The 12,268-nt window shown below is 38.6% G+C and overlaps 1 protein-coding gene across 3 annotated transcripts in view; it reads right to left on the reverse strand.

Annotated features, from left to right (window-relative positions):
• The window catches only part of PLA2R1 (phospholipase A2 receptor 1), a 39,021-nt gene that overhangs the window by 21,950 nt on the left and 4,803 nt on the right, over positions 1–12,268 (reverse strand). For 2 of the 3 annotated variants that reach the window (XM_048953483.1, XM_048953485.1), the window contains exons 3-9: positions 10,460–10,627; positions 9,144–9,320; positions 8,316–8,429; positions 7,571–7,714; positions 6,353–6,541; positions 5,391–5,548; positions 3,778–3,885 (exon numbers count right to left, since the gene is read on the reverse strand). In XM_048953483.1, coding sequence (XP_048809440.1) covers positions 3,778–3,885; positions 5,391–5,548; positions 6,353–6,541; positions 7,571–7,714; positions 8,316–8,429; positions 9,144–9,320; positions 10,460–10,627 — 1,058 coding nt within the window. The remainder of the gene's footprint in view (positions 1–3,777; positions 3,886–5,390; positions 5,549–6,352; positions 6,542–7,570; positions 7,715–8,315; positions 8,430–9,143; positions 9,321–10,459; positions 10,628–12,268) is intronic. The other variant, XM_048953484.1, reaches the window with a different exon arrangement.

The raw sequence follows: 12,268 nt of genomic DNA on the forward strand, positions 1-12,268 counted from the left end.
AAAGAGGAGCAACAGGGAACCAGCACCAGAAGACGACAACTTTTGCTTAAGAACGTGCTTAATTGCTGTCAAGAGCATGCTGGGGAGCCTGAACACAGCTCTGCTGCCCTTTACTGTCATCCTCCTTCAGTGTAATACCAGCTCCTGTGGCTTCATCTGAGAACACCACATATGCATACTCAGATGCTCATTTTGCCAACAGAAATAGGCAAACCTGTGTTGGAAATCTTCCCTGTCTGTACAGCAACAAGCTGGAGTTTCCCTGCCAGAGAGAGGCACCTGCAGGTGAGAAGGGCTCTTCTACGTGGTGAATTCTATAGTGGGTGACAAGACAGAGCATAGCAGCTTGTGTTTTGATGGGGATGTAAAGGTAGTGAGTACTAGGGAAGGAGAGGTTCAAGCATTGACAAAAAAAGCCCCTCCTGCACACAGCCTACTCATGGCCTGAGTACACTTCCTCCTGGTTCAACTCTCAACATTCTTAGCCTTTGAACAAGCTTCCCCTTCTCATTAACCTGTGCTCTGATCTTTTTGACAGGGTAGAGAGGTCAGAAATTGAATTAGCTGTGGGAGATTGTGGTACAAACAGTCAGAACAACAAACCACCTCATTTAGTCTGCAACCACCCAAGTGCTCTGCAGGAGAGCAGGTGAGAAATGGCCAAGCTTTTGTTCCCTCTGACTGAAGTTCTCCAGTGAACAAGTGTATTGCATCAAATGAAGCAAACACAGTCATCCTCACCTCCTGGAAATTTAAATTGGAAAGAAATGGCAGTGCATAACCTTCCTCAAAAAGCTTTTTTGGTGCCCATAGTCTGGAGAAAAGAAATTTGACACTAATCTTTATTAAAAATAATAACCATAATTGTGGAGTGACTGGAAGATGGTAAGCTTGCAATCAGGGCAAGCACAAGTTGAGAAATTCCAAACTTTAAAGGCTGAGTAATCTGTTACTAAAACTGCATTCAGTGCAAATAAACAGGAAGTGATGCTTATGGAGACCTCTCCTGCCCTCACTGAACTGTTTCACATGCAGCTTGAGGGACCTACACTGCAGGAATGAGATCTGCAGGTAATGTTCCACGAAAGCACCAGATTGGACAATAAGTAAAATTAAACATGAAGAATTATAAGGACAGAGAGAACAGAGAAAATAATTGTGTCCTTTTTCTGTTTTTGTTGTTGTTGTTGTTGTTGTTTTTGTTTTTGTTTTGTTTTGTTTTTCTTTTTGGAGTTGCAGCCCCCAATTGCTAAAAAAGCATACTAGAAAGGAAGGGCAAGGATAATGAAATGTAAGGAGTTGTTTCCACATAATAACTGAGCAGGCTTTGACCCTTCAGCCTGCCAAAAAGAGATGCCTTAGGGCAAAGTAAAAAATCCAGAGTGCTGTGAGGGTGGATTACTACCCCAGTATGAGATTCTGGGGACAATAAAAGAAGCTAAGTAAGAAGGAGATGGAATGAACGTGGAAGGGTAGCAAATTTATAGACCTCTTCACAAGTGTGGTGAATGCAAAGAATTCCCATGAGTTCAAGGGAAAGTTGGACAAGCATTTGCAGGGGGAAAATCCAGTGTATCCTGTAAGATACACAAGTCATGAAAGGCTCAGGAAATCCCCAAAAGCTGTAGGTCAAGGGAAATTGAAAGAATTCACATTTACCCTGTTCTGCTCTTCCCGACATCATTCATGGCCACTAGTGGAAGGCAGAACATGAGGCTGATGGACCCTTAATCTAAGCAGCAGTCCTGCTCTGTACAAGGCTTTATAGCTTTATTAGGAATTCTCTTAAAAATTCGGTTCCATTTGTCTACCACAGCCATAAAGACCGATGTACAATTTAGTTCTAAATTTATTTTTTGATGCACCAATTAAAGTACAGAAGATTAAATAAAGTCACCAGCACCAATACAATCAGCTCCATACATAGAAGCTCCCAAATTGATCGTCAAGCAGATGACAATTCCACAGTCTGTTTCAAAAGCTGGTTTAAACAAAATGCCTAGAAGTGCCTAGAGAATCTGACCTTTGCAATGAAACATTTATTGGCGCTAATATCCTGCCAGCTAAGGAAAAAGAATAGTTGATTTGCTAAGGGAAGAAAGTGGCTAGCACCCTTTTGTCTTTGAAAGACAGAAGTGTAGGTTTCTGCTGTAACTTGATATGGATATTCTGCAAAAACTCCACTTAGTGGAATCACAGAAAATTTTAAGAGTTAGTTCATGTGATGCACAAGTTATAAAACCAACATGAGATAAAAGACTATAAAGCTTTATAAAAATAAACAACTGTGCCTGAGGCCTGTGTCTACCAGCCTTTAACTATGAATGACAATACGGGGCTAACAAAGCAAAGGATCAAATGTGAGAAACAAGAAAGAAAAAAAAAAAAAAAAAAAAAAAAAAAAAGAATGGATAACTTCATGAAATAAAGAGCTGGAGCTGATCTGGAAAATTAGGCCAGTAACTTACAACAACATACAAACGGAACATTAAAAGAGAGTTGTCAAGACAAAACATTTGAAATAAAACACAACTGTCAGTAAGGTTAGAACTGACCTCTTTTGATTAAACGAACATGACTCTTCACATTAGAAAGAAATTTATAGAAATCAATGGCATGTCAAGAGGGTTCAACATATATTTTTAGCGGGTGTGGAACATCAACAAGCAGAAATTTATCCTGAATAGGAAGCTTGCCAGAGCACACCAAGCTACTTAAGACCAATGGCTTTTAACTCTCACTCCTGCAAGGTACTAAAAGTTCAAGTGCTGTCAGCTCCTAACTACACTTGGAAATCCTGATGCTCTGCACATTTTTCATGTAGACAGGACTACAAGTTGTTCTTCACACTTGTAACACACAGAATTCTCAAGCAATGAAATATATTGGTCCAAATGAACCAATCATCCTAAATTTTTGGAAATTTTAACCTGGATAAAAACAGTAATGTTGGACCTGATCACTGTATTTCTGGGGAAAACTGCATCCAGCTTCAAAATGGCCAGTTTCCAACCTCTTACAATTCAACTGAACTGAGAAAAAGGACCTAAATGGTTAAAAAAAGGATAAATAAGCCAAATAGGATGTATTTCTGTTGATAGAAAAATTGAAACTTCTGCAGAGTTTCTAATAATAATCAAAGAACACAAAATTGTTGTTTATACATAGTGGAAAAGAATCAGGATAAATAAAACCGTACTTTAGTATCTTACTTATTACCAGCGAAATGCAAAGCCTAGAAGCCTGAAAACTTATTGTAATGCCCTAATTTAGTTAATTGTGCTCCTCCTCATTTCTGATTGAAAGTAAAAGGATTACTAATGTACGAGTGGAAGAGTTCATTCTCCGCGTCAATGAAACTGATTGTCTTTCACTCTGACATTCCTTTTAAATGTATGAAAACCATGTGTGGGTTGAGGCATCATATAACAGCCATTATTTGCACAGATGGCGTACAAAAGGGTTTTTACTTTTGATCTAGAAAGAAGTAGGAACATGGGTCACAGCTGCTGACAACAAAACGAGCCATGAGAGGCATCTTGGGAAAGCTTTTAATCTTACCTTAAATTTTTGTTTACATATTTTCAAGGCAACTACATTTTCCTAGGAAAACAGGCACATCTTCAGTACAAAAAAAAAAAAAATAACTTATCTACCTACCTATTTACATCCATACATTCTCCATCTACTTTTAAAGAATACACATATAGCATTACTTTATCAGTAACGTTCCGAAACAAATTAAAAAAAAAAAAAAAAAAACACAAAATCTCTTACCTCTGGACAACTTGATTCTGCATCAAAAGAAACACTGTTAATTTCTCCTGCTTTTTCACAAATGTAGAAAGATTTGTCTTCACATTGTTTAACTTTCCAATGTCCATCCTAAAGGACAGGGAGAGGGAGGGAGAGAAAAGAAAAGAAATATTATATTCTATACATAATCATTTTCTCCTGCATATTTATATGTTTGTGTGTTTATAAATATTTACGTATAAAAATACATACACACACACACAAATGATATTTTTCTCTTCCTTTTTAATTTTTCAATAAAAGCAAGTAACAGACTAGTTTTTCTTGCTTTATTCCTTTATTCACCCTTATATGGATCACTTATTTTTAACAACACCAATTTGAAAGTCCTGCTGACAATCATACGAAAGAGGTTGTCTTCTTAAATCATTCCCTTAGATGTAATGCATTTTAATTAACTAAAACCATGGGCAAGCTTCCTTTCAGAATCACATAACAAACCTTCTTCCTATCTACTGCAGTATTTTTTAAAACTAATCTTTATGTCTGAACAGACCTTACTCAAAAAAAACTTCAGAGTTTGTACAATATTCTTAGACTTCTATCAGTATTGGACATGTACTGAAAACAATGCTTGAAGCATTATATCTTGAATCTCCTTTTCCACTACTTCCTATTAACTTTTATTTTTTGCTTACATTTGCAAAATTAGTCAAATATGGTTTAGCACACCTGAAACCAGAATTTTACTGAAGACCTATTTTGTGCTTCCAATGGGAGCTGACCTTTCCAGGTCACTGTAGTTGTCTTATCTTTCCCATGAACACTACTGTACCATGAATGCCACAGTAACTTGAACTCACTACAAAAGAGACAACAAAAACTTTCTGATACAGCTTCTGCACTTGGGTGAAATTTACTTCAATGAAAAACTAGATTATATTGCCCCTTAATCTAAGACAGGTCTTAGAAAATTTAAGTACTGTAAGTTTAAAAGTAAAGTAAGTTTATGACTAAATTAAGAAAACAAAATTGTCAGTGCCGTGAGTTATGTACTGACAGGTCGTAATCTAAGCTTACCTGAAAATTACTCCCAATCTTACATCACCTGACTGATTTGGGGTCAGTCTTACTACTGTTAACTTTCATAGTTTTATGCAGGCCAAGACTGCTGTCTGGTTTTGAAAGATGCCTCACAGAAGTTATAAATACTAACAGCAACATGAAATTGACACAGTTTTTCAAAATACGAATTTGAAGACTTAAAGACTGGGACTGATGAGTCATAAACTGTTACTTGTTTTTTGTTGCTACTTGGATTTTACATTTCTTTGTCTTTATCAAAATACCTACTAATACTGGTTAGCTTCCATTTGGCAAGCTTTATGTATGTGATGTTTTTACTGAATATAAGCTCAAAATTGATGATTAATTTTTCCTGTGTATCAGCACTGCAAAGTGTACTGGTTCCTAAAAACCACGTTGCATTTATCACAACTTGAATGCATTAGGAATAAAAAGACAGTCATACAATAGATTGTGATTTACAAAAATATGCATAGTGAGAAAATAATTTATTATCAACTGAAATAAAAGTGACCATCATGTTCTCTCAACAAGAAAAGGAAACTTACAGGTCCTTGTGCTGAAACACACAGTTGTCCTATTCTTTGGAAGGTAGTAGGTTCTTGGCTGTGCCAGTATGAGAACTTCACTGGGGTGCCATCTGACCACTCAAAAACAACTGAAATGTTACTACTATATAATCCAATCCATGTTTCAGTTACATTTTCTGTAAAAGAATAAAATATATTTTAATGAGGAAGAAAATATGCCCATTGTTCCTGTAATATCAATGCTACTACTAAAATTACTCATCAGATTTCAGTAAGAATTGCTCTAATTATGCATTCTTTAGACAACAGGGACCATCAACTGCTTTTGTACATCTGGCACCTCCCCCCCCCTCCCCCCAAAGAGGAATCTACCAACAGTTAGCTACAGTAAAACTTTGCAGCACCGACAAGGCCAAGCTGCAAAGAAAAAGATGCTCTGAATTGTTGTTACTTCTAATCACAATTCTTGCATAAGGAAAATCTTCGAGTACTTTGCAGAAGTTTGCACAGAACAAGTCAACAACAGGAAAAGACAAAAGCCAGACTGCTGAAAGTTCATGATAAGGGTGGTAACATCAATGAAAACTGACCCGGTTTCATGAGGGAAACCACTAACTTCTGCTATAACCACTACCTGCCATTTGCCCAGCGTGGTCCAGTGCAAATGCCACACTCTCAAATGAAGCACAAGCAGCAATCTTACAGAAGCCTGGGTGTGATGCACTCCTGAAACACCAAGGGCATCATACATTTTCTCACCATGTTCCAATATGTCTATTCATTACTTTATTGTGTTTATTGGAGGAAGTGAAGCTTTACATTTTTAAGACTCCTAGAAGGAGCACATATCACACTTCCCTCTTCTGTTAACAACATTTGGGTGTGTCACATAATGTAGGCTAACAATGTTCTATGGCTGCATGGAAGAGCATCGCAAAACAATTGAAGAAACACTGCACACTTTAACTCCTAAAACTCACCACGTTGAAGCAAGTTACGGAGCAGTTCTGCATCTGCCATGGAGGATATACTAATGAGCCCGCTGCTGTCACTTTGGCATGAGATCAAAGCATCATTCCAACTCTTCCCCTCTTTATGAAGTCTGTAGCAGTTGCGATTGTACGGGTACCAGCCAGCATCACAATGAGTGGCATAATACTTCCATGTATCTTTTAATTAACCATACAAAGTTAGAGTATATTAGAATATTGAATAGAATTACCAAGGTTGTACTGTGTTTATAATGCATGCAGAGCTATTTTCTTAACTTCAAATGCTGAAAACAGAGTCATTCCAAGGAGGACAAAACACATGCTCTGTGGAACATCAGCTACAGAATTTTTCCCACCTTATTTTATGACTCAACCATTTAGGTTGCTAGACTAGTACAAACACTAATAGAACTGTTATTCAGTTTAAAACTTGTTGCATTTCCTTATTACCTTTGGGCCTGATCCAAAACCAGCTGAAACTCTTACAGATAGATGTTGCATTGCTGACAACAATAGAATACCTGTAAAGAGTGTGGGTAAGTCCCATTTCATTGTCTAAAACAGGCAGGGAAATTTCTGATTTATCAGGAAAAAGTTGAACTTATCTGGTTTTATAAAAGCAGTGTTTTTATAACATAAAAGGAACATAATTCTTTGTTTAAGTTTCCCACAGAACGGGAATCTGAGGCATTCTATACACTAGTGTTATATTAACGATTTAAAAAATACACACACACAATTCTTTTTCAGTGTAAGAAAAGCATGGCATGTCATAAAAATAACTGCAAATTTATGCAACTTTATCCTCTGCAGGCAATTGGTTAAGTCCATTCTAAGCTTAACTTTCAGCTTCCATTTTTTAACTTCCATTCTAAGGCTACTTTTAAATTCAAAATTGCGGCTGTATTGAAATACAAAGAGACTGAGCATTTTGTAAGCCTCTGATAGTATAAGGAATCGATTAAACGCTGTGTGTATTGAAATTATGTGTCAGTTTCCAAACTCTCAAGGTGTTGTCCAGGACTGCATTTGAGCAGAAGAAACCGTTACCACTTCAGTTAAGGTAAATAGCATTCAACTTAAACTAGCAAACCCACACCATATACTGCAACTAACATTCTGTTCTGATGACTTTATATTCAGGTAGCTTCCTCGTGCTCTCTTTCCATCCTCACAAAAAGGACACGGTAACACCGAAAGACTTACCCAGTGTTTCATGCTCTGTCTTATTTAAATATTTCTTGCATACAAAAGGAAATCCAGATTCACATAAGTAACTTTTCCAGGCATATTTCAATTTTGAACTCATCACTGCACAATGATTTTCACTAGAACGGTCCTCAGAAACATCTGTAAACACATTTTTTGAGAAGCACGCGATTACAGAAAGTCCACTGTTGTAAAACAGTGCTGTACTCTTATTCTCTTATTGAATGAACGTATAAGCAGCCCTGCACACTCGAACTTCCAGCAGTGTTAAATTAATGCTATGGACAGCTCAACATTAACCACCACTTATACATGTGGCAGTCTTTCCACAAGTGTTGGGTGCTGCTGTCACATGTGAGGCTGAAACAAGTTGTGGTGTCAACATTACATGTGCTGGAGGACAGACCTCAAAATGCAGCAAGCCAAATCGCAAAGCTCACCTTAATTGCACATTACCGTAAACAAACTAAAACTCCTTGTGACAAGGTAGAACATAATTAAATATGCAACTGGAATCTCAGAACACCCTTAAAGCAGAAGGCCTAGTTCATTAACACTGAACAGATGCATCTCAGTGGATGCCCCATCCCTAGAAGAAGCTTTAGTTCATGAGATGAACAAATATTTCAACAGGAAGTTACACAGATTCGCTTGTTTCACTTTTCAAATGTAGCTGTAGGAACAGCACTCCCCAGCTGCAGTTACAGAGAGCAACAATGACACAGCTAAAACAAATCCATACCTGCTCTCCAGTTGACAAATACCAGTGGTGCTCCATCCGACCACTGCCAGCCAGCACCTTCCTCTAGCTGATTCAGGCCTGTCCACAGCACAGTATCTGTGATGTTTAACTGTCCTAGAACAGACAAAGTAGACTCCATACATTCCCCATCTTTAAGTATCTACAGGTATAGATACGCTTCTTGCTACAGTAGAAATAAAACAAAATCTCACATTGGTTTCCAGAAAGCTCATGCTGTTCTTTCTGTCCTATCACTTTGTTACTCTACACAGAGCTGAGGAGGAATAAACTCAAAGGTCTGCATCCCTTCAAAAGCCGCCCATCCTGTGTAAGCTGTTACTGACCTTAGAAGTTAAATCTGCGACAAACAGCTGCAGAAATGCCAGCCTGACTTAGCTTGTCTTCAAACACAAACCAAACAATTTCCACTCTCTCTGCAGCCTGTATATATATCAAAAAGCTAACAAAATGATTTTTAAAACTTCCTGTCAGCTTACATCCTGCTATTGAAAACCAGCAATAATAGGAAGGAACCTGAAGCCGCCTTTCGCAGCACAGTTCAATTGCCTGTTCCTTTACTTGGTCCTCTTTGCTAGCACTGAACCAGCATCAGAAGACTGCCCAGAACCAGCCTGAGACTCATTCCGCACAGAGATCTTATCCAAGAGGGAACTCCAATTGATTATAAAAACAACTTCGTCTTTTCTTTCCCCCATAGAGATAGATTTACTTCCAGGCTACCACCAAACTAAACAGCCAGCCAGTCCCACCTGTGCACCCTAAGCACGCACCCACACCTAGCACTAGCAGCACACAGGGCCTACTCACGGCTCAAGTCGCTGACGTAGCTCTGCTCCTCAGGGCTAGTGATGCTGAGCAGGTCTCCTCCCTGTGCCTGGCAGGCTGCCCGTGCCTCATGCCATGACAGCACGGCTGATGGGTTGAACTGATAGCACATGTGTGTGGCCGGGTTCTCCTTCCAAAATGTGCCGCAGCCATGCTCTGCTAAGAAACAGGCTCATCACCAATAGCAACAAGACTATAAGAAGTATGGCACTGTCAGCAATTTACTCAATTAATGACAGTAGCATCACAACAGAAGCATGACAGTCAACCCCTCCAGTATCCCTTTGTAACATGCTGTACATGCAGAAGAATAGAGGCATTAACTGAATAAAATACCACTCCATTTCCCAGGTGGTTGACAAATCCTTGGGAGCTGCTCTGCAGCTGGTGGCAATTTTCACAGCTCCCATGATGCCAGCAGAGCCACATTTTAATTCACACCAGCTGATCCTCACTTCCTTGAGCTGACGTGCAATAAGCAATGAGTGCCTCACCCAACTTGTGATGAAGCAGTTTCCTTCTATCTGGTACTCAAGAGATTAAAGCTACTATAATTACAAAACATAAGCAGGTCTGAAAATACCCTCTGATACAACAATTCCCTAGAAATTCCCATTATAAAATCACATTTCCAGATGTTTACAGCATGCTTTGGAACAGAGATCTGAGACAAAGGCTGACCTGGGAGGGCTTTTCCAAACCACTCTATTGACAGAAGATAATCTTTTGCTTATTTATGAAATAATCTACAAGCTGCTATGCGTAATATTTAATATTCATGAACACTACACATCCAAAATTTTTCATACAGCAAATATCTTCAAAAATCTTCTTCCAAGTGTCTTAGGCCCCAAAATGTAAGTATCCAAACAGTGCATAGATTAACAGGAAGGTAAAAGATGTGATGCAGTCAAAAGCAGAATGTCCTTTTGCAGGAGCAATCCTTCCTTTGCATAGTGATGTTGGAGAGAAATGCGGCACAGCAGCAGGGCACAGCCAGTGGACAGCACAAAGCAGTGAGCACCTGACATCTTTTTGCTTTCCCCTGGAAACTGTGCTTTTGGGACAAGGACTTGGGTCTCCAAAGGCCAAACACGGCAAATCATGATAGTCTGCTACAGTCTCCTCTTTGTTTATTAAAAGAGACATTCATTCCCCCCTAACAGAAAGGAAGGAACCTTGTAATCCACAAAAAAAAGCATGTCCTACATTTATTAAAACAGATCACAAATACTATAGGAGTAAAAAATAAAAAATATTTAAAAAAAAGATAAAAGTGAAAACAAGCAATGCCTTACCAGCACCAGGACAAAACCCCCATTTTTCATCTTGTTCATAGTGACTTGTTGTGGCACACCACTCAAATTCCTTTCCATCTCTGGTACATTCATAATACCACTTGTTGTTATACTTAAATGGAAAAACACATGGGAAACCGAAGGAATTTCCCAGCAAGGTATATGTTTCTGTAATAAATGAAATGTAGAGATTAAAATAACACATCCACAGAAGTGTCTTCTCTCCCATATTTCATTATTTCTTTTTATAACAGCAATAATTAAATGTAAATATCTTAGGTTATTTTCTAATTTGAATTTATAAATGATACCACAACATTATTACAAGTATGGGCAGCATAACTTCGGTAAGCAGAATTTGGAAATGTTGATTAAATTTATCACCATGAAACAGAGCACATTCTCATAACTTACTGCAACTAAAGAAAACAACAACAAAAACAGAGCAATTATCATATAAAATCTGCATTTAAATGTGTAGGTACCATAATCTGGACATGCATGGATGCAACCTCTGTTTGTTTTTTATTTCCTAGTACATGACAGATAAATAATCTAGTATAATTTCCCCTGCTTCTCCCACTCTTACTTAAATGGATTTCTAATGTTTTCTCCATTCTTATTGTCATCCTATGGGAAAGAAAATCTGAAAGACAAAGGAATATTAAATAAACCATTTAAAATAAATCATTATACCAGGGAGAAAGATAATCTAACTAAAGCACTAATCTTATGCACTTTTGTTGTCACATCAATTAATGCCTTATTAACTATTTTAAACATTGCCCTACTGCATTTTTAGTACTGAGAGAATCAAGTGCAACTGCAAGCTGTAACAGCATTACCTCTGTATCTCCTTAACCCCAGAGCATGTGTTTCTAGGAAAGGTCAGAAGACCACAGCCACACTTGGAACAAAATTGTTTGCCAAAGATTCCATGCTGATATGCTAAAGATCGAAGTCCTCTGACTACAGAGAATGGACATGCTCCCAGCTTCCCAGAGGTTTCCAGAGTTAATGGCTGGCTGCACACACACGAAAAATGCAGTTTGTGGATTGTAAATCTCCTTCAAAGCCTTCTGATATAACAGATGATACAAAGAAAATGGATTACAAGAAACGAGGCTTGCACCTCTGCCTGCTATCACTCTGCTAACTGCAAGAAATTATCTCCTTCCTGGCAAGAAAGTAAATTTGCCAGCTCCAGTCCTTTCACCATAGTTAATGCATCATGTTTTGAAGGCAGGGATCGCCTCAGCCTGGTGGACTAACGGGCTGCCTTGTACTTATCTGTATGTGCTGAAATGGAAGGAAAAAAACAGAAAATGGAAGTGAGAGAGGCTTTGCCAAGGCTCTCCTTTATTTTGATCCTGAAACTCCTGGATGTTGCAGACCTAGGACTAGACCAGATCTACTTACATCTTGCTGAGTGTACATAGCAAATGTGTAGGACTCTTTATGGTTTCAAATGTTTTCTATATGATCTTAAGCATAGACTCTGTTAGGTTTTAGAGAAGAAGTTGGATGCTACCATGCTTCCATAGGCATCACAGCTCCCAAAGGAGCTGCCTGGCAGGGATCAGCAGCCAAGCCCAGCTGCACCTGAAGGGGAAACTACCGAGACCCACAGCTCCACAGTCCCAAAGCCATGTTCAAGTGCTAAATATCAACAGCTCCAGTCTGAGACATGCCGTGCAAACACTAGGTCATTCTTCTGAAGAAATGCTGTAGGAGAAGTTGAGGAAGGAGCCAGAGTGTGCCAGTCTGAGGCAGTTCATGGAAAATGAGCTTATCTTAGTCCTTGTTCCT

The sequence above is a fragment of the Lagopus muta genome, chromosome 8, assembly GCF_023343835.1.
Source record: "Lagopus muta isolate bLagMut1 chromosome 8, bLagMut1 primary, whole genome shotgun sequence".
Taxonomy (NCBI): Eukaryota; Metazoa; Chordata; class Aves; order Galliformes; family Phasianidae; genus Lagopus; species Lagopus muta.